The sequence below is a fragment of the Fundulus heteroclitus genome, chromosome 12, assembly GCF_011125445.2.
Source record: "Fundulus heteroclitus isolate FHET01 chromosome 12, MU-UCD_Fhet_4.1, whole genome shotgun sequence".
NCBI lineage: Eukaryota > Metazoa > Chordata > Actinopteri > Cyprinodontiformes > Fundulidae > Fundulus > Fundulus heteroclitus.
The window spans coordinates 7,317,693-7,336,502 of record NC_046372.1 but is presented as its reverse complement, the minus strand read 5'-3'; the positions used below and the strand labels follow the sequence as shown (position 1 = coordinate 7,336,502).

Sequence of the window (18,810 nt, the reverse complement as noted above, 5' to 3'; positions counted from 1 at the left end):
CGCCTCGTTGATGTCAGAGAAATATGGGCAGACTGTTTTAAAATGATAAAAAGGCAACAGTCATAGCTCTACAAAAAACACATTGTTAGTTCCTTTGCTTTTTTCCCTACCTTTCTTCTTCTTGTTATGGTGTGATCTTGATTTTGTCAGCTCCCATTGCTCAAGCACACAGAGACGCCGGCATTCACCGCTGTGTGACGTCTGCTTCTGTTATATGCGCATGCAGGTCACTTTGGGGTCTTGAACCATTCAGACAGAAGTCTGATGGCGGTTCCACTTACTAGTGTAACCAAGCTTTCTTAGTTTTCTACCGGCTTTGCATGAGGTGGAAGGAGACTGGACTTAGGTCCCTGCGTAGCTCAGCAGGACTCTTTTATTTTTCCAATACTTCCTTCCAAAACTATTTACATGCGACGTACTACAGTGTGTTGGACTGTCTGTTGGGCTTGTTTGTTTTCATATAGTTGGTTGCTTGTTTCTCTCGCAGGAACTGGCAACACTGGCTTCCAGCCCACAAGCTTTTTTTATGATGCAGCTGCCCGGGCACAGAGGGATAGAATATTCTTCTGAAATGTTTCCACTGTCATGTAAAAGTTAAAATTTAAGTCATCTATCCTTGACTAAAACAGTTATCCCCTCAAACATGCAGCGCTGCAGACATCCGTCATGCACCATGCGTGCGTGCAGCAGCATCTTTTGTCCGATGATGTGTGACAAAGACTGACAGCCGTTGGTTAGCGGGTTTATGGTTAGCCTGTAGCGGCTAATGTTAGCTTGCTCTAATATCCTTATTTATCGGTTTAACAATAGTGAAGCTAATATTTTTGATTGTGCAATTTAGTGAAGCTAACTTTTTGGTTAGCTTTGCCCACCACTGCTACTTTCAGCAGGACAATGCATAGTATCTATGGCTATTGCATGTTCTGCATGTGTCTGTGTGACGGTCAGGGTAGCCAACTGCCCCGTCTTAGCCGGAAACAATCCGTATTTCAGCCAAATTTAAGTGTCCCGTGCCTGCAGTTTGCATATACAAACCCTAGATGACACTCCACACCTTACTTAGGCCTACGTAAGGAAGTCGCATTGATGCTGGCCAGGACCAGTGTGCATGTAGCACGGCCATATTAGATTTGTACAAACGTTGAGCACATAGCTCTCAACTCTCACGCATTGACCGTGTGACACACGCATTTCATCAATTGCACACGCTCACACGCATTACTTTGAAAATCTCAATCTTACAATGAAAATCTCACTCTTGAAACGCACGCGTCCGGACGCTTCACGTCATGGCGGAACCAATTTGCGGTACAATGGTTTCCGCACGTCCAGTAGTAGCGGTAACACAGCTGCAAGGACCGTCGCCGCGCAAACAAGGTCCCCTCATCCAAAGTGAAACAGTTGTACGGTCCGTGTTGTGTGCGAATGAAGTGGTAAGTCGTCATGTGTTATCAAAGTCCGTCTAAAACAGTGACCGTCTTGAATCGGCCAACAGCACCCCCCCCAACCCCCCCCCCCCCCCCCCCCCCCCGTTGGACCGTCTTCAATCGACCAACAGCACCCCCCCCCCCGTCAACAATCTCACTCTCAACAATCGTCAAAAGTTGAGAGGTATGGTTGAGCAGTTTAAATAGTTTAATTGCCACCATGCGTCAACTATTTTAGATTAGCAATTTAACCAATGTATTTAACCAATTGTAAATAGATTAGCAATTGGTTAAATTGCTAATCTATTTGCAATTGCCTAAATACAAGCAATTCTTTGTCACCAGGCTCCTTAAATTTAAATGTGCTGATGGAAAATCATGGATATATCTGCTTGTTTTTTTTTTTTTGTTTGCTTTTGTTTATTACAAGTATATATTATCTTGCCCAGGTTCCTTTCTATATGAAACCAAACAGGGGTAGACTGTTCATTTCAGTTGTAAAAAAATGAACAGTTTTAAGAAAAAAAAGCAGTGCAGGAGCCTGGCCCTTGGGGTTGTCATTGGGACAAAGTTTGTATGAAGGGTGTCCGTGTCACGGCCTGCTTTCTATAAGAAGGTGAGATGGAGAGAGGCTGGGCCTGCTTTGATTTCTTGGCACTACATCTTTCAGAACCCTCAAGGTTAAACAGTAACCCCAGTCAGACATCAATTTCTAACCAGGTGTTGACTTGTCCAAGACATTGACTTATTCAACCCGTATTTGTTTTGCTGTTTACCTCTTTGTTCTGCCACCTCCCTTGTGATGCAACTTACAGACATGAGGCACAGAGCATCACAAATGCAAGGGGAATTATCTCTTATATGCACAGAAACACAGTGATGACGCTGTTCGTTTTCATGAGGGAATTGCTTTTGACGAAGGTGGTGATTAGGATTGCCATGATGACGGCAGCATGTACTAGGAGGCATAGGTTTGAAAGGCTTAGGCTTATCGAGGGTGTCCCCTCACACACACACACACACACACACACACACACACACACACACACACACACACACACACACACACACACATACCTCACCGGATTTAAAAATATTACAATCTACTGGTTTATAATTTTAGCAAATGCCTGCACACAAAACTGGATGGTTTGATTTGGATCGTAGTTGTTTCTGCTGAACGTTTCATTACATTTAAGTGTAGCAGATGCTATTTTTGTGGCCAATGTTTGGTCTGCATGTTTTATCTTAGCCTCGTGAGACCATCCTGATCTCGCGAGCTTTCAAGGTTTCACTCGCAGATCAGTCTGGCTACTCTCTGTTAAAGAAAATTTGGAGCCGTTCACCAAACGAACGTCCAATCAGCGTTGGCTTTGAGGCGGGTTGAGGTGTGACGCAACCAGAAGCGCGGCAGTTCAGTCTAAAGAACATGGCGGCTTCAGCCGATGAAACTAGCGTTAGCGTGGCTATCGAGCAAGTTTTATCGGAATTATAGAGTATTTATTTGCTGAGCTAACGAGCCTTTACCTGCAGCAGCAAGAGTAGCTTGGCTTGTGGTTGTGTTTTCGTCGTCGCTCGTAACAGAGTGACGACGAATCTGATTGGTTTATTTGGCCCGTCTATCACCAACATAGGCCAATCAGCTAACCATATTTTCGCCCCTTCCCAAAATTACTTCAACGGAATGTTTCCAGATGGATTTGCGGAGCAAATCTATCTGGCGGAGTCAGGTTAGTTTTATCTTCCTTTGGAAACAAAGTCCGTTTCTTCATATGTTTCCTTGCTGCTTCCGCACTTGACCAACCAGAATTGTGACTGCTCATCCAATTCAGTAAGACAGACTTTCATTTCACAAGGTCTAGAAAAATATTCTCTGCCCTTCAGGACATAACTAGACAGATAAATGGTAACAACATTCAACACTTACATACATTATTCATGTTTTAACATGTATAGATGTATAAACACATTTCTTTGCAGTATTTTTACATTATTTTTGGTTCCTGCAAAATATACGTAATACCATTGGGTTCGGTTCACATTTCGCTCTTAGCTTTGCTGTGAGCCTAAACATTATTATGCATTATCCTGCCATAATGAAGGAGGAATAGCTACTACTGTTTATCCAGGGGTTTTGTGTAAGCGAGAAATATCGGGGCAACGATTTTTCATGCTGTGAGGATACAGAAAAATTGGATAACATTCCACATCCAAGCTCTTGAGAGCTGTATTTCTATTTTTATTTGTGTTCAACTTGAAAACATGGCTACGCTGTAGGACTGTGATTAGGTAACCATGTCACTCCAGGACAAGAACCAATAGAAACGTGAACATCACAGCTGGACGGAGAAGGAATGAAAGAAGGTGGCCTGATCTGATGAATTACATTTTCTTTTATATCATGCTTGTCAGAGGGGTGCCTGTGCTTCACTTTCTTGGGGAACACATGGGGCCAGGATCCATTGTGGGGGAAAAGACAAGCTGGCAGAATCGGTGCGATGCATTGTTCTGCTGGAAAACCTTGGGTCCTGAAAATCCATGTTGATGTTAGTTTGCCACTGTCCACCTTCCAAAAAATTGCTGCAGACTATGTACACTCTGAACAGTCTTCCCCAATGGCTGTAGTTTCATGTAGCAGGGAGAATTGTTCAGAAAAGGTTTCAGAAGTCTCAACTTGGTGTCCAAATTCCCCATATCTCATTCCTGTCAGGTATCTGTGTGCTGTACCAGATATCACAACTTCAGGAGTCAGGGCTGTTTTGGCAGAAAAAGTGGGACTGACACAATATTTACTCCATGGTCATCATATATTTTCAGTGTGTTTCAATGCATACAGAGTCATTCAATAAAATAAGAATAGCCAGTCCAATAAGGCTCATTTATCAGAAATTCGGAAGAAAATGGTACAATTAGAAGGATATGAAGGCCTTAAAGGGGATATATATATATAAATACATTTTGTTGTGTACTTGTAGTTTTTGAGAAAAGTTGAACTGTAGTCTCTCCAGGTGCTGCGTAGATGTATTTCTATACTCGTTTTAGGTCATGTTTTTCAAGCCATTCAGTTTTTTTCTGTTTTCTATTACTGTGTTTTTTGGACGCACTTAAAATCCTTAATTTTTCTCAAAATTTAAGGTGTGCATTATAATCTGGTGGACCTTATATCAGAATCAGACATACTTTAATAATCCCAGGGGGATATATGAGTTGTGCTTACTGACCGATTTTATGTGGTACAATTTGCTCAATATCTGTTAAAATGTGTAAGGAGGACTTTGATAAGCATTGAAGCCGCCCTGCTCTGTGGATATTCTGAGCATTACGGTGCACTGTGTCACTACCTGATCGGATCCCAGAGCAAGACTGCCTGACTGTAATGTCGAAACTAGAAGTGCATTCATGTAAAGGCCACCACATACTCGGGCGTAGTTCACTCCACGGAGGTCCGCGAGTACTCAAGGTGGCCTCTGCGCAGACTATGTGCAGGGCTCAATTTTTACGACCGTGTACACAGTGTCACACAATAACTTCTCGGCAGCAAGATGTCTTTACATCGAACTGTTTTACATGTGACACTGAGTTTGATGCACTGAGTTGCTCCAAGCAGGCGGTCGCAAGTAACGAGCGGCATCACAAAACTGAACAAGGGCAAGAACTTCCATCTTACCATTCTCAGGTTTTTGATAATTATTTTTCTGAGTGATTTTGCAGTCCAAGCTAAAGGATGCTGAAACTAGAAGTGGAATAATCATTAGTTGTTCATTACCTCCCAGCACACTTCATAATGGCCAAAAGAGGTGAAGTGGGACACTCAGTGACGTGGAGGGGGACAAGGTGTAAAGTGCCTCCTGTAGATTTAAAGAGACGGCACCATAGTAAGATGCTCTCAGATGCAGATCCTCTTTTCACCCATAAAACAAGGGTGAAAGGGGGGCACACAGGGGTAAATTAAAGAGGATATTGGGGACTTCAGGCCAAAGCATTAGAGATCCACTTTATATAGATCACAGCTGAATGATTCAAATGTTCAAAAAGCAAGGATTTAAAAGCATATGTCCCATTTAAAATATTAGTCGGTCAATTCTTAATCTATAAAATTCCCCTTAGTGAAATAAGTTACTGAAATAAATAAACTTTTCTAAGTTACTGAGTATGAATGTATATCTTGAATCTTCACTGTTAGTTTTAGTTAACTTACTTAGGCAAACAAATATCCAGTCAACCATCTCCACGCACTGCACTTGACTCCCCTGGTAACGTTTTGGCACAACCGCAGAGTTGTACTCGATAAACTGCTTGTGAGACGTCATAATATTTAATACAGCTACTGTGACTCCAGTGTTCCCTGCATGAGTTCCGAAGAACACCCTAATCTGGATTAGGTTGGTGTTCAGGGCATCCTTTGTGCAAGGTGGCAGGGCATCCCCCTGCTCACGTCCTGTAAATATGTGGCCATATGCAGGTTTCACATGCCGAGCAGCCCAATGATGTCATCACAGTTTTAATGAAGGATTACTCTGACATCACAGGGACCGCTGCCAAGTTAAACCTATTAACTTCCCCGTGTGCTTGAGGTACACTCGAGCTGGAGCTACGTGCGCATGTGTAATGTGGAAAAGCCGCTCGAGCAGTGTTCAAGTCCACGAGTGGCTGCTTCCTGTTTTCATCATTTTAATTCCTCATCAATGAGTCTTTTTAAAGCCAAGTTTGCAAGCCAAAGCTAAGTCTGTGACGTCCATAACTGTTTTGTTCTTTGTTTGTGCACAATTTACCACAAATTATCACTATTAAGGTTTAAGAGCAAAAGACAGATGAAGCAATCAGACTTTTCCTGGCCAACACCAATATTCCCATTTTCTTTGAGGCTGATTCTGATGATTCCATTTTAAGTATAAAACCAGGGCATCATCTGATTCTTATAAAAATTTAAAAATAAATATATCCAAGGCTGTTGGTTGATGTATTTATAGACAAAAAAATGATGGGAGTTCTTAGTTTAGATGCATTTGATAAATATAGGAAAAAGTCAGTTTTATCATTTAATCTGCCAATCACTAATCAGAGCCAGTCAAGGAAAATTTGGCCCTTTCTGATTTCTGGCTGACTGACTGGTGCATTGTTAAAGGGAAAACATTCTCATGATGGTTGTTTGAAACTCCCTCACTAAATACAATGAGTTTTTAAATATTTCAAATACTGATTCAAACATAAAATATCATTTTAAGGCCCATATTTCTGAAAGCCCTACCACACTGATAGATTTAGTTCTTTGCTTAAAAACCTGCTGTATAGAATCCCATACTTACCACAAAAAGTCTGAGAGTGGTTCTCAGAGTTTTTATAAGACTTTTTCCAAGGACCACCAAGTTAGAAAAAGCAAACCTCTTAAAGTCTGAATTTCAAGAGGTAAAGATGGTTTCTCATCAGCAGTACCCTCAAACTCCAGTATAGTTTCCATTTGTTTAAAATATTTCAACGGCTGTAGCAACAAAGAGTGTATTTGTGCCTCTGCCAGTCTGTGCTTCAGTAAAGCCTTTACACACAGACATGTACAACTTCTATTTGGGAACATGTGCCATTAGTATTTGAATGTTTTTAGATGCATAAATATGCAATACTAATATGTTTTATTGCTTCCTTTTGGGTTGTATTACTAAAATATTAAGTCTGGTCATTGTGTATAATTTGTGATTTCTTCTGGTTTTTCAACTAGAATCCATCCATTTCAACGAGCATCTATCCATCTGTTTTCTATCCCCATTGAATCCTTCCAGCTAACAAGGATTCTGGCGACCGTCTGCCTTTTCCTAAATTTCTCCACTGTGCTTCACTTTAGCTTGAAGCAAAGATTAATGTTTTTGAACTACTTACATTTTTGGCTGTTTAGCCTCATTAACTGCAAATTACAGTAGATTTGTTTTTTTTTACTTATATTGTAGATAGCAAATCAGTCAGTGTACAGTCAGTAGTACTTGCACCACTGTTTGAGAACCCTGGCTCTAAGAAGCTGTGTTTCCATTGAGTATTAATCAAGTGTTTTAGACTTGAACTTCATTTGAAGGTCAAAGGAAATGAAATTTCATAAATTATCATTTTAAAATAGGCTTTTAATTGTCATACAAGGAAAACTTACTTCATTAAAAGTTTTTGGCAGACAAAATGCGTGGCATCTGTGAAAATCCAGGCACCTATTGGTTATTTACCATCATTTACCATGTATTATTTGATTTGTACAAATTGTCATTTTGGTTGGAAAAATATGATAACTTCAAAAGTAGATGACAAGCACGACACAAAACATTATAGGAATAGAAATGTCGAGTTTTAAAGGCTAGAAATTTCTGAATGGTACCCTGTGTCTTACATTAGGCTTTAAAGCATTGAAAGCTATACCATTGATTTTCTATGACATGTGAATACTCCTTTTTTTTCACTTCTCTGAATGTCAAGAATCACACAGAGATCTGAACTGAAAGAGTTTCCTAATTTCTTCCAGATTAGGAAACCACCAAATGTCATCAAAGTCAATTGTGAAGCCCCACGTTTTCAGAGTCGATGGTGTGTGCGACTTCATTTGCTGCACGACTGTTTAAATGCTGGTGACTGTGGGATAGTAACATCCCTCCTGCTTACTCATAATCAACAGTTACCCGCCAGCAGGGAGAGATGTATTTCTCTGTCTTTGGCCCCAGGACGCCTTTTTGAACCTGGGGACACAAATCCTCAAGTCTGCGGGGGGGGGATTTGCTTTTGTATTCCAGAACATTGCCTTAAGAGTACATTCTGTACCGAGGTACCTTCCTATAGTGTCTGCAAATTGCTACCCTTTAGGATTTGCTCTTGAATAATATTTACATATAATGCTGGATTATTGAAAATAAAATTGTCGGGCTGGTTTTGTTGTTTCTGTTGTTGATCTGACTCCGAGGTCTGTTCTGACACGAGTGGTTTTGTGCTTGTAGCGCGGATTTCTTCATGCCGGTCACACTACATGCTTCCCTAATTCATTCAGTCTAGCATCTCTTCGGCTTTAACGCATCACGACGCTAGCGCTCCCCCCCCCCCCTCTTCTCTCACTCGCCGGATTCTCAGCTAAATGTGTAAATACTCAGAGAACACACATGTGCAGCATGACTAAGAGCTTTTGTGGGTCCGATATTCAGCGCTTTGCACTTCTCTACACCTTTCATTCTGCAACAAGGGTGCTTTCTATTCTCCTTTGTGCTCTGCTGAGTCTGAGAGACAAACGGCTTAAATCCTCTCCCTGGCCTGTGAGTCAGCGTGATGTATAAATAGAGCTGAGGTAAGTCATGCATGGCCTCTGTGAAGTATTAAGTGGCCGCCGTTAATAACTAATTTCCTGGCCCAAAACGATGTAAAAATCCTTCGCAGCTGGTTTGCGTTAGCGTAAACAAAATTTCCTCCACACAGCCATGCCCGATTGTATAACTTCAGCGTGCCATCCTTGACCCTGTCATTCGCGATCCCTCAAAGCGCAGTCTGCCGCCGTGTCCTTAGCAACTGAGGGCTCATTGGTTGTAACTTTCTACCTGTCCCCTTTAGAATTGTGCCATAGCAACCACATCATAAACATGAATCCAGCAGAGGAACTGTGAAGACAGGCAGAAATCGCCAGTCTACCTGAGGAATTGCTGCTTGACATGCGTGGTAGCGACACATTTTATAGTGACAAAATGTGACTGAAAGCTGCTCCTGTTTTAAGCAAAGGCAGCTACCCTTGAATTTCAATTAGCTTTCTATTGTTCCCCCTCTTTAATCACATCACATTGGCTTATTTACATACTCAACAAACAATCATGCAATCACTGTAATCGTAGTCACGTTTCTTGCAGTGCAACTGGAAGTGCAATCGCAAAAAGGCTCTGAGGTGCAGCAGTAATTTTTTTGTCTCTGTGTACTACCAAATAAATCCAAATTGTACTTTTATTTAGATGGGCGTCTTATTTCAAGTAGTTGAATGTAGCGGTTGCGTAAATAAGAAATAATAACCCCGCACACGTCTGTCGTTTGAAAAGGTGGCGCGTAGCCTTTCATATAAGCTTGCCCAGCTGGTGTGAAAATGTCTCGGTTTGCAGATCCAGATGTTCCGCTTTTATGGCTTTAAGCCTCGGGGAGTTTGACGACAGTCGCCTGGCACTGCATCGCGGCACGTTGGCACAGCTACAGTTGTGTGGCACACTCTGCTGCAAGGCAAACATAGGCGTGTGTCCTAGCCTGCGTATTTGTGTGATGACCCGTGTTTATTCAACACGCTGCCGTGTGGTTCTTTTCTAATACTTGCTCTTTAACAGCCCATGTGACTTTGCGTGTCTGTTGCGCTGGGCTCGGATGTTCAGGGAGTATGAAGTGGCTTGTTGTTGCCTGTCAGTGTATCTTTGACTTTGACAGCCATCCCCTGTCCGCGCAGGAGCTGTTGTCACATGCTGGCTGCTTCTGTCAGAGCTGAGCAGGAGCCGTAACTCCAAAGAGATTTGCTGCTCTGCAGGTTTGTGCTGCTGTGTTGCTTTTGGTTTGGGCTGTTGCTCACCTACACCTGTGGTTTGTCTCTGTGGAGAAGACTGCCCCCTGCTGGCTGCTGACAAAGAGCTATCAGATCCATCAGTTCTGGACGGATGGATGAATGGATGGTTGGGACTGAGAAATACAAACAATTTACCATAAAGTAGATGATGATTTTAGGGGAAAAGAACCCATTCAGATCTATTTTTACTTTAATCTCTTATTTTGACTAAATATATGCAGTACATTTTCTTAATTAAAATTTGAGCATGTGATCCAAATCTGAAACATTGTCATGTCAGACCAACTAATTCTGTTTTCTGGGACCATACTGCCCCCCAAAGGTATGAAATAACTATGACATTGTCATAGGCTTAAATCCAAGTATTTTAAAAGACAACTAGACTTATTTTCTTGGTTCTTGTTAATATTTCAACTTCAACAAAATGACTTCTGCAAGCCTGACTGATTTTTAAGGACTACCAAGAATTTAAGCTGTTTTTAGGGCAGTCATTCATTGAACACTGCAGAAATAAAACATTTTCCAAACAGAAAAGAAAGGCAAATTGCCTCCTATTTAAGATTATGGGATAATCATCACATTTCTCCTGAATCATTTAAAGTTTACAAAGGATATCATACATATATTATGATTTTTTTTGTTTGATTTCTTAGCCTAGACCTAATCAGTTGCACTCACTACTGTCCAGACGGATGTGCACGGTTTGATAAACATTTAAAACAACAAAATATAATGTAATTTAATAGTATTTATTTAAAACAGAAAAAAAATGTCCCTTCACTGCTAAATAATGCAAAAATAGTAAATATGGCAGTTATACCAATCTTCTCTAGAACATTGTTATTCATATTTTGATTTTCACACATTAAACCTAGGCAAAAATATTGACAAATACCTTTTTGTGTTTTCTTTTTATTTATTTTTGCTCCGAATATACCTTTTTAGCTATTCTGCTCTTTAGAAAGTGCCACAATTATAATTCAGTTCCTTCTATTTGCATTGTTCCAGTTCACAACATATCCCATCTCAAAGCACTTCACAAAGTCAACTGAATCAAACAGACAGATTGTTAAAAAGTTTTCTATCTAAGAAAGCTCAGCAGATTGCATCGAGTCATGGACACGCAGGATTCACTCCTTCTGGATGAGCATGTAGCCCCAGCTGTGACGCCAACTTTGCAGCATCCCCACATACCGGACATGGATGTAGCGACAGTGGAGAGAAACTTTCCCCTTTTTCAGGAAGAAACCTCCACCAGAACCAGGTTCAGTGTTGACGGTCATCTTCCATGACTGACGGGGGTTTGAGAAGGCCAAGCATAGACATGATTATTGATTATTAAGGGCTTTATATGTGAGAAGGAGAATTTTTAATTCTATTCTTGATTTAATAGGGAGTCAATGAAGGGAAACCAATACGGCAGAAACACCTCTCTCTTTAATGTAATCAGAACTCTTGCTGTAGCATTTTGGATAAGTATAACGTTTTTAACTGCATTTTGTGGATTTGTAAAGAATTACAAAAGCCCAGCCCCAGCCTTGAAGTAACAAACACATGGACTACTTTGTTAAGTGCGCTGATATAAGCGTGTTACTTAATCAGACAATTTGCTCTGGTAAGACCAGCAGGCGGCTGCTTACTCCTCTTTGTCTTACAGTTTTAAAACCACTGCCTTTCTAAAGAAATCTTTACAAACAACCAAGTTTGTCTCTCTTGTAAGCAAGGGAAGTTTGTAGAGGTCTTTTTCAGACAGGTGACACGTAGTGCGAAGCTTCATTTGTAGAATGTTGGTGCTGAACAACTATTTGCCTAGGCATTATTAATTTTTAGATTTTGGCTTGGCCATGTGTTTTTAATAAAAGTATTTCCTTTTATTTTTAAACCCCAGAACCACTTATCACACTAATAAACCCCTATAAGCAGAAGATACCAGCAGATATGTTAAGTTCGTACCAATTTATTAGTACACTACTGAAAGCGATTTCTTGGTCACTAGTGACTCTTAGCGGCTGCATGAGAGAAAATCTAAATTAGTTTGCTTTGCCACTGCACTTTGCTCCTCCCTTGTCGGCATCTTTCTCTCTCACTCACCATAATTCTCCTTTTTTCCCTGTTTTAAGTCACACCCCTCCAGATCCCTCTCTTCTCCTCCTCTCTTCACATACACACACACACACACACACACACGCACACACACCTCCCTCCTATCTATATAGGTGGCTTTACCAACCTTGTCACTCCATCTATTCTTCCTCTTTTCTCTGAGTCTGCACACAAGCGCATGTGTGATAGCGCTCATTAAATAAAAAAAAATAAATTAAAAAAAGACATGAGTTTGCCTGGGAACTCGGATTATCTGTCATTGGAGAAGATAGCCCGGTACCGCCACGCCTGCTCCAATGGCTCGCCGTACGCCACGAACAAGCCCATCGACATCAAACCTCGTGCCAGGAGAGGGTATGGCTCCTCGCCGAAACTATTCGCAGGAAGGTGTGTGTGCAAACAGACTTTAATCTGATCTCTATATGCTGTTATGCTATTTCATATAACATGCATTCTTTAAATAATTAGCTTTGTATGTATAGTTGAAATTGGGCTCTTCGTTGCATGTGAAAATTTAAGTTTTGGTAACTGAAATAAAAGAGGAACGAGTAAAGAAAAAAAAACTCTCTTATTGCTTTGCGTCCGTGTTATTTCAGAACATACTGAGCCCAGATTGGATTTGTGTGTTTGTATTACTGGTATTTGTGTGCACTGTGTGTGTGGCCGTGTGAGTGTGCTCTGTCTTATCGGAAGATACGCTGATAAATAGTTCTGCCTGGACAACACAGAACTGGAGCGGAGAGTTGTGTAAACGGCCGTTGCTTGGTGGCTGCAGCTCTGCAGTTGGGCTGTTTGCTTTATAAATCCCATAGTGTCGGCCCGAAGTCTGGGTCATTTTGTCCAGGTTCGCGTTTCTCTCGGTCCGCTGTGAGGCAAACACTATTCTATCCTCCAGGCTTTTTGATACGACACAGCTAAACACGCGATAAGTGACAGATAAGCAGGTTCCATCAAGTGACCATCTAAAGCGCGGAGGGCTACAGGAGGTCAGCTGTGTTCACTAATGAGCAGAGGCCAGGCTAATCATCAGAGCACTCTGTGCCCATTACAGTTCAAAGAGAAATTTCAGGCGCTCATTGTGCCTGTTTTTCCTTCAGCATTTCTCTAACATGTTGTCCGTCGCTCCTGTAAGTGCCTGTCATTTGATGTTCCCTTCTGCCTGTTTTCTGTATCTGAGAGTGGACGCACATTGACATGAATGACCCTCTGCCGGTGTATGCTCATGTATAGTATTTGGATGCTGCACTATTGGCGGCTGGTTCCATACATACGAATATGGATGTAACCTCGTTGATACTGTTTACCAACCATCTGTGCTGTCCCCCCTGCTCCCTTCCTAAGTGCTATTTATTTCACCCTTTAATGGATGTGTGCATGTGTCTGTGTGCATGCATTGATACAGAACCTGGCTCATGGAGGAGAAAAGGAAATCGATATTTTTCTGTGTTAACTTAAGCAATGTCACTGGGTTTATGGCAGCAATTAATTTCAACACTAGGTGGCAGTAACGTCTAGGAGTCTTTAGGAGTTCTAATGCAGTTTTATTCTCATTAGGTCTTAACTTACTGGATTGTGCTCAAAGCACACGTACGCCATAATTTGCTTGTGATTTACGCAGTGATCTTCCGAGGACTCTGTTGAAAAGCTGTGGATATGACGAAGTTAAGTGAACATATTTTAAAGCTACGTCTACACTTATTGTTTCTTTTGGGGGTCGGTAGATATTAAAACATGTAAGCACTCTCACAGCCTGTCCAACTTCTTTCAGTCTCCTGATCTATCAACAATCAGTTTGAAGTTTTATTTGTTTTTCCTTCACAAAGAGTGATTCTCAGATTTAAAGAAAAATCTGGAGATTTTTTTTGTGTATATTTGTGAGAAAAACTATTTATTTAGGTTTTATGCAAGGGTAAATATACTTCTATTTATTAGTATACAATCCGTTATGAACTGGCATTCAGTGTAACCAAGAATTGAAAACTGAGATTTATTCAATAAAACATAAAGAAACACACTAATAAACAAAGCTAAAAACCTAAATAACTAAAGCTAAATATACGCCACACACTACTACCACAGGCAAGTTGTATGGCTGGGCAGTTGGATTTTCAAAACACTAACACTAATTCAAAATCTAAGACTGCAATTCGATTGCAGTCTTAGATTTTTCAATAGCTTATTGGTCTCGTGTGTGTGAAAGAGATTTACTCTAACAAATGCTAATATTTAATGTTAAAATTGGAGGGGGAAAAGGGGAGGAAAGTCATTGAACTTTACAGGACATTCAGCTCCTGCTGTTTGTTCAACTGATGGTCCATCTGAGACTTTTAGCTGTAAGTTGTAGGTGCAGGTCATTGGATTCCTTCTCGGTTCCCCACTTTAGATCCTCAGCCAGGTTGGACAAAAAAAAAACGAAAAAAAAAAAACAGTTTTTGCTAGTTGACACCTAAAATATAATCAAGGCATGGAAAAAGCTCACCAAAAAGTTTGAAAATATAAAAAGCAAACAAAAAACATCTAGTGCAACTGTATTTGTCAGGTCTATCGGTCCTTGTTGTGAAACACTTCTTGATGTGTCTGAGCCATAATGCAGCTCATGCTCTTAAAGCCTGGACCTTTTGAGGAGGAGACATCAGGAGGAAATGATTAGCCAATCACTGGCAGATTTAGGTCATAGGGGTATGTGACATTAGATGGTTAATAGAAAATGGACCGCTTTCTGTACAGTCAAAGTGACTAAATGTGTTTACAACTTGGTAATAAAGGCATATTAACTTCCTAATGACTGGCCGGTTTTCACATTGAGAGTAAAAAAATTTAATCACTCAGGTGAATAAAACACAACTTAACATTTAAGGTTTGTTTAGTTCAGCGTGTTCAGTATTTATTTACAGGTCATTTAAAAACATTTTTTTGCATGTCCAGTCTGACAGGATGTGTAGTGCCAAAGAGAGCCCAACAGATTACTTTCACAAGTGATGCATATGTAAAAAACTTTATTGGACATTGTTTCAAATTCAGTGGACACAGAAAAGGAAAGAAAGAAAGAAAGTAAACGTTAAACGGGAGAGAAGGTGACAAAAACAGAGTACAGGAAAAAATAATAGATGAATAGAAGGAAATATGTCATTTCTAAGCTCAGAATACTACATTTCACATCTATATGTATCCTCAAACTGTGTATCAGAAAACTCTGAGCTGTCTTATATCTCTGCATCCTGTAGGGGGCAGTGTGGCTACTTAAATGTTAAAATCAGTTTTACATAAATCTATCTACTATGTTGAAAAGTTTTGAGAGTTCTATCATTAATGTATTGTCTCACATTTAATGCAAATTAAGTGTAAAATTTAGATTATGGCTGCTAGACTTTTAGAGACTTGGTACTGAGTTGCATTTAAAGGTCCTAGTTCAACCGTTGTGGTTTGTTTGAAAAATCACTAGACTCATCATTGAGTCAAATATATTTATAGTCTGAGCAATCTGAAGAAGGACCAACCTGAGTTTATGAATCTATGTTTTTATTTTTGCTTTTCTGGTTGGGCTGTCTTATCAATGAATAATATGCTTCTGAATGTGATCCATGGTCAGGAACAGTATTTACTATGTGGATGTCATATTGTGAGCTGGTGAGATTTTTATAGGCTTACTTTAGTTTCACAAAAGAACAGGCTCCCATTATGTTAAATTTCTGCTATAAAACAGTTCTTTATAGCTGTGATTTCTTTGAGCAAAAGGAATTTGCATTCTGGTAATGGGATTAGTTTCCCCCTTTTCACCAAACTCTAAACTACGTCAGTCTGCCATACTTCACCGTAAGCATCATGATCGCTTGTACAACTTACTTTTCAATATGCGTCATTATATCAGGGCTTTTCAGGGCTGAAGCCCCAGATGATTTTTAATGGCCCTGGGTGTTTAAAAGGAAGAAATTATAAAATACACATCTGTTAAAAACCTTCATTCAGATCTAATCTCAACTAGATTCAACATGTTTACTTAAAAGCAAACTTATTTGTTTGCCTTTCTCTGTATTTGATACAAAAAGTTCACCGCACAAAACTTGTCATTATCGAGTCTTTAACAGAATAGGTCACTTGTGCACACACCAGCACTGAGCAGTTGTCTCGACCGGATCAAGTCAGATGGATTTTATCCGGATGGTTTTATTAACGTAGTCTGAAACGCTTTCATCGGCATCAACAAATAGCTACAAAAACGTACATTTCAAAATACCTTGGATTACAGTAATTGCATACCCAAAGTACAAATATATCTATCTAAAATATAAAAATAGAAATACCAACTAACCAAGTAGAAACATTGAGTGAGCATACTCAGATAACATTTTGAAATGTTCAGCTTGCCGGAAAAGGGTTCCGGGTCGGGCAAGATTTCCTGCCCCTAGTGGAGGAGTTTAGTATCTTGGGGTCTTCTTCACTAATTAGGGAAAAAAGGAGCGAGAGAACGATAGGCAGATTGTCGCTGCGTCTGCTTTGAAGCGGGCGCTGTACCGGTCTGTTGTGGTGAAGAGAGAGCCGAGTCAAAAGGTGAAGCTCTCGATTTATCGGTCGATGTACGTTCCCACTCTCATCTATGGCCATGAGCTTTGGGTCAGGACCAAAAGAACGATTGCAGATACATGCGGCCAAAATGAGTTTTCTCTTTAAGGTGTCTGGGCTCTCTCTTAGAGATGGGGTGAGAAGCTCGGTCATTCAGAGGGGACTCAGAGTAGAGCCGCTGCTCCTCCACGTCGAGAGGAGCCAGTTGAGGTGGCTCGGGCATCTGGTCAGGATGCCTCTTGGACGCCTTCCTGGTGAGGTGTTCCGGGCACGTCCCACCGGGAGGAGGCCCAGAGGAAGACCCAGGACACGCTGGAGGGACTATGTCTCCCGGCTGGCCTGGGAACGCCTTGGGATTCTCCCGGAGGAGATGGCCCGAGTGGCTGGGGAGAGGGACGTCTGGGCCTCCCTACTGAAGCTGCTACCCCCGCAACCCGACCCTGGATAAGTGGAAGAAAAAGTTTGCAGTTATTTCAATTTGAAAATTACTTTTTGTTCAGTGATAAAAATAATAAGTAGTTCTTCATACCTTATTCTTCTAAAAACAAGGATTGTATGCATTTTTTAAAAATTGACATTCATTAAAAAAAAAAAAACAGTATTTGGGCAGTGGATTGGTGCAAAACATTTTATATAATATTATTATTAGCAGATTATACAGTTGGGGGGAAATTCAACTTTTAATGTGCTGGGCTAAGCCCCCAATGTTACAGGATCATAACAATGCCGCTGATGTCATAGCCTGACCTTTTAATTTAATTTTGGTTCCTGTAGCTGTAAAAGAACAGGCAGTCAGTTTGTTAGATTGTCATTTCTCTGAGCACATGGAGTTCCACAGGATTAGTTTCCCCCTTTTTACCAAACTTTAATCTACGTCAGTTTGCCATGCACTGTAAGTGTTTCGGTTGCTTGTACGATTCCTTAATAGTTGTCACATTTAGGCACATGATTTAAGATCTCAAAAGGGGCTTGTTTGTCTGGATTTTCTTGTGCATGACCAAAAACATTAAATTAAGGTTAATTTTTCAAATTGTCCCCCTGGGTAGAAGTGTGTATGCCTGGTTGTATTTGCTGCTTGTCTCTGGGTTGCCCCGGGATAGTGTATATTTTCTCTTGGCCAATGCAGTGCATTTATTTCCTTTAAATCCAAATGAGCATTTTTCTAGTCTGCGGCTTTCTGTCTGCTGAACATCTATGCTACTCATAACAAATCGAATGTATGGCAATTTCGTCTGCAGTCAATTGGGTTGTTGATGACACATATCTTCACTGCTTTCAAATTAAAAGAACTGAAACATTTTCCTGGTATTGTATCTTTATTGGTCTGGATTTGATTTGTTTTATCTCTTGGTAGCAAAATATTTTTCCTAAGACTTTGAAATGTTTCCTAATTGGCTTCTGTGTTTTTAAATTAATTCTCAATAGATAACCGCATTAAGAACAACTCCAGAAAACACTGGGTGTCTTAGAAAGGATGAAAGCTTCTTCTGTGATGGCTTTTTTTGATCAACTTTTGAATAAATAGCTGATTGTGGATCTGCCTATTTTTCTGTGGGTTAAAATAATATTTTTAAGAGATAGGGCCTCTATGGACTGGACTTATTTGCTAAGCACGTCCCATAGTCATTTGATTGGGTGGATGTCTTAAGACTTTGTACTGGCTGTCTGTGTGATGTGAAAGAAAATGTGTCACTTAAAGGGGACATATCATGCTTCTCAGTTCTTCCTTCTTTCCTACATTGAAATCCTCCAGTTATGGTCCATATAAAATAAAACTACAATGCTTGGATGTGAAGTTTTTTTAATTACCCTCACGTCCCCCTTTTTACCCCTGTTCCTTCACCGTCCCCCTCCAGGCCACTCAGCGTTCCACTCCACCCCATTTTTGTAGGAAGCTGGGGGACGATGTAATAAGCAACCTAACACTTATCCACTCGTAGCTTCGGCACCCTTCAGCTTGGACTAGAAAATCAGTCCAATAAATAAAACACGAAATTGGTAAACCTGACCTCATTGACCCTGTTTGGCAACTTTGCAGCAAATACTAGGCCCGTTTACACTACACCTAAAAACCGAGCCATGCCGAGACCGGTCCTAGCTTGGTCCAGTTAACTGAGATAAATGCAGCCGTTTACACACACAGGAGTTATCTCGGTTATGGTTCCTTGGTTGCTCCTC

The 18,810-nt window shown here is 40.6% G+C and overlaps 1 protein-coding gene across 5 annotated transcripts in view; it reads left to right on the top strand.

The window, feature by feature from the left end:
* Positions 1–18,810, top strand: part of pde4d (phosphodiesterase 4D, cAMP-specific) — a 271,210-nt gene that overhangs the window by 207,113 nt on the left and 45,287 nt on the right. Inside the window, exon 1 of one of the 5 annotated variants that reach the window (XM_021320253.2) lies at positions 12,164–12,426. The exons of the other annotated variants lie outside the window; for them this stretch is intronic. Within the exon in view, the coding sequence (XP_021175928.2) occupies positions 12,299–12,426 (128 nt within the window). The 5' untranslated portion in view covers positions 12,164–12,298. Of the gene's footprint in view, positions 1–12,163; positions 12,427–18,810 lie in introns of those variants that run through there. 5 annotated transcript variants of the gene reach the window in all.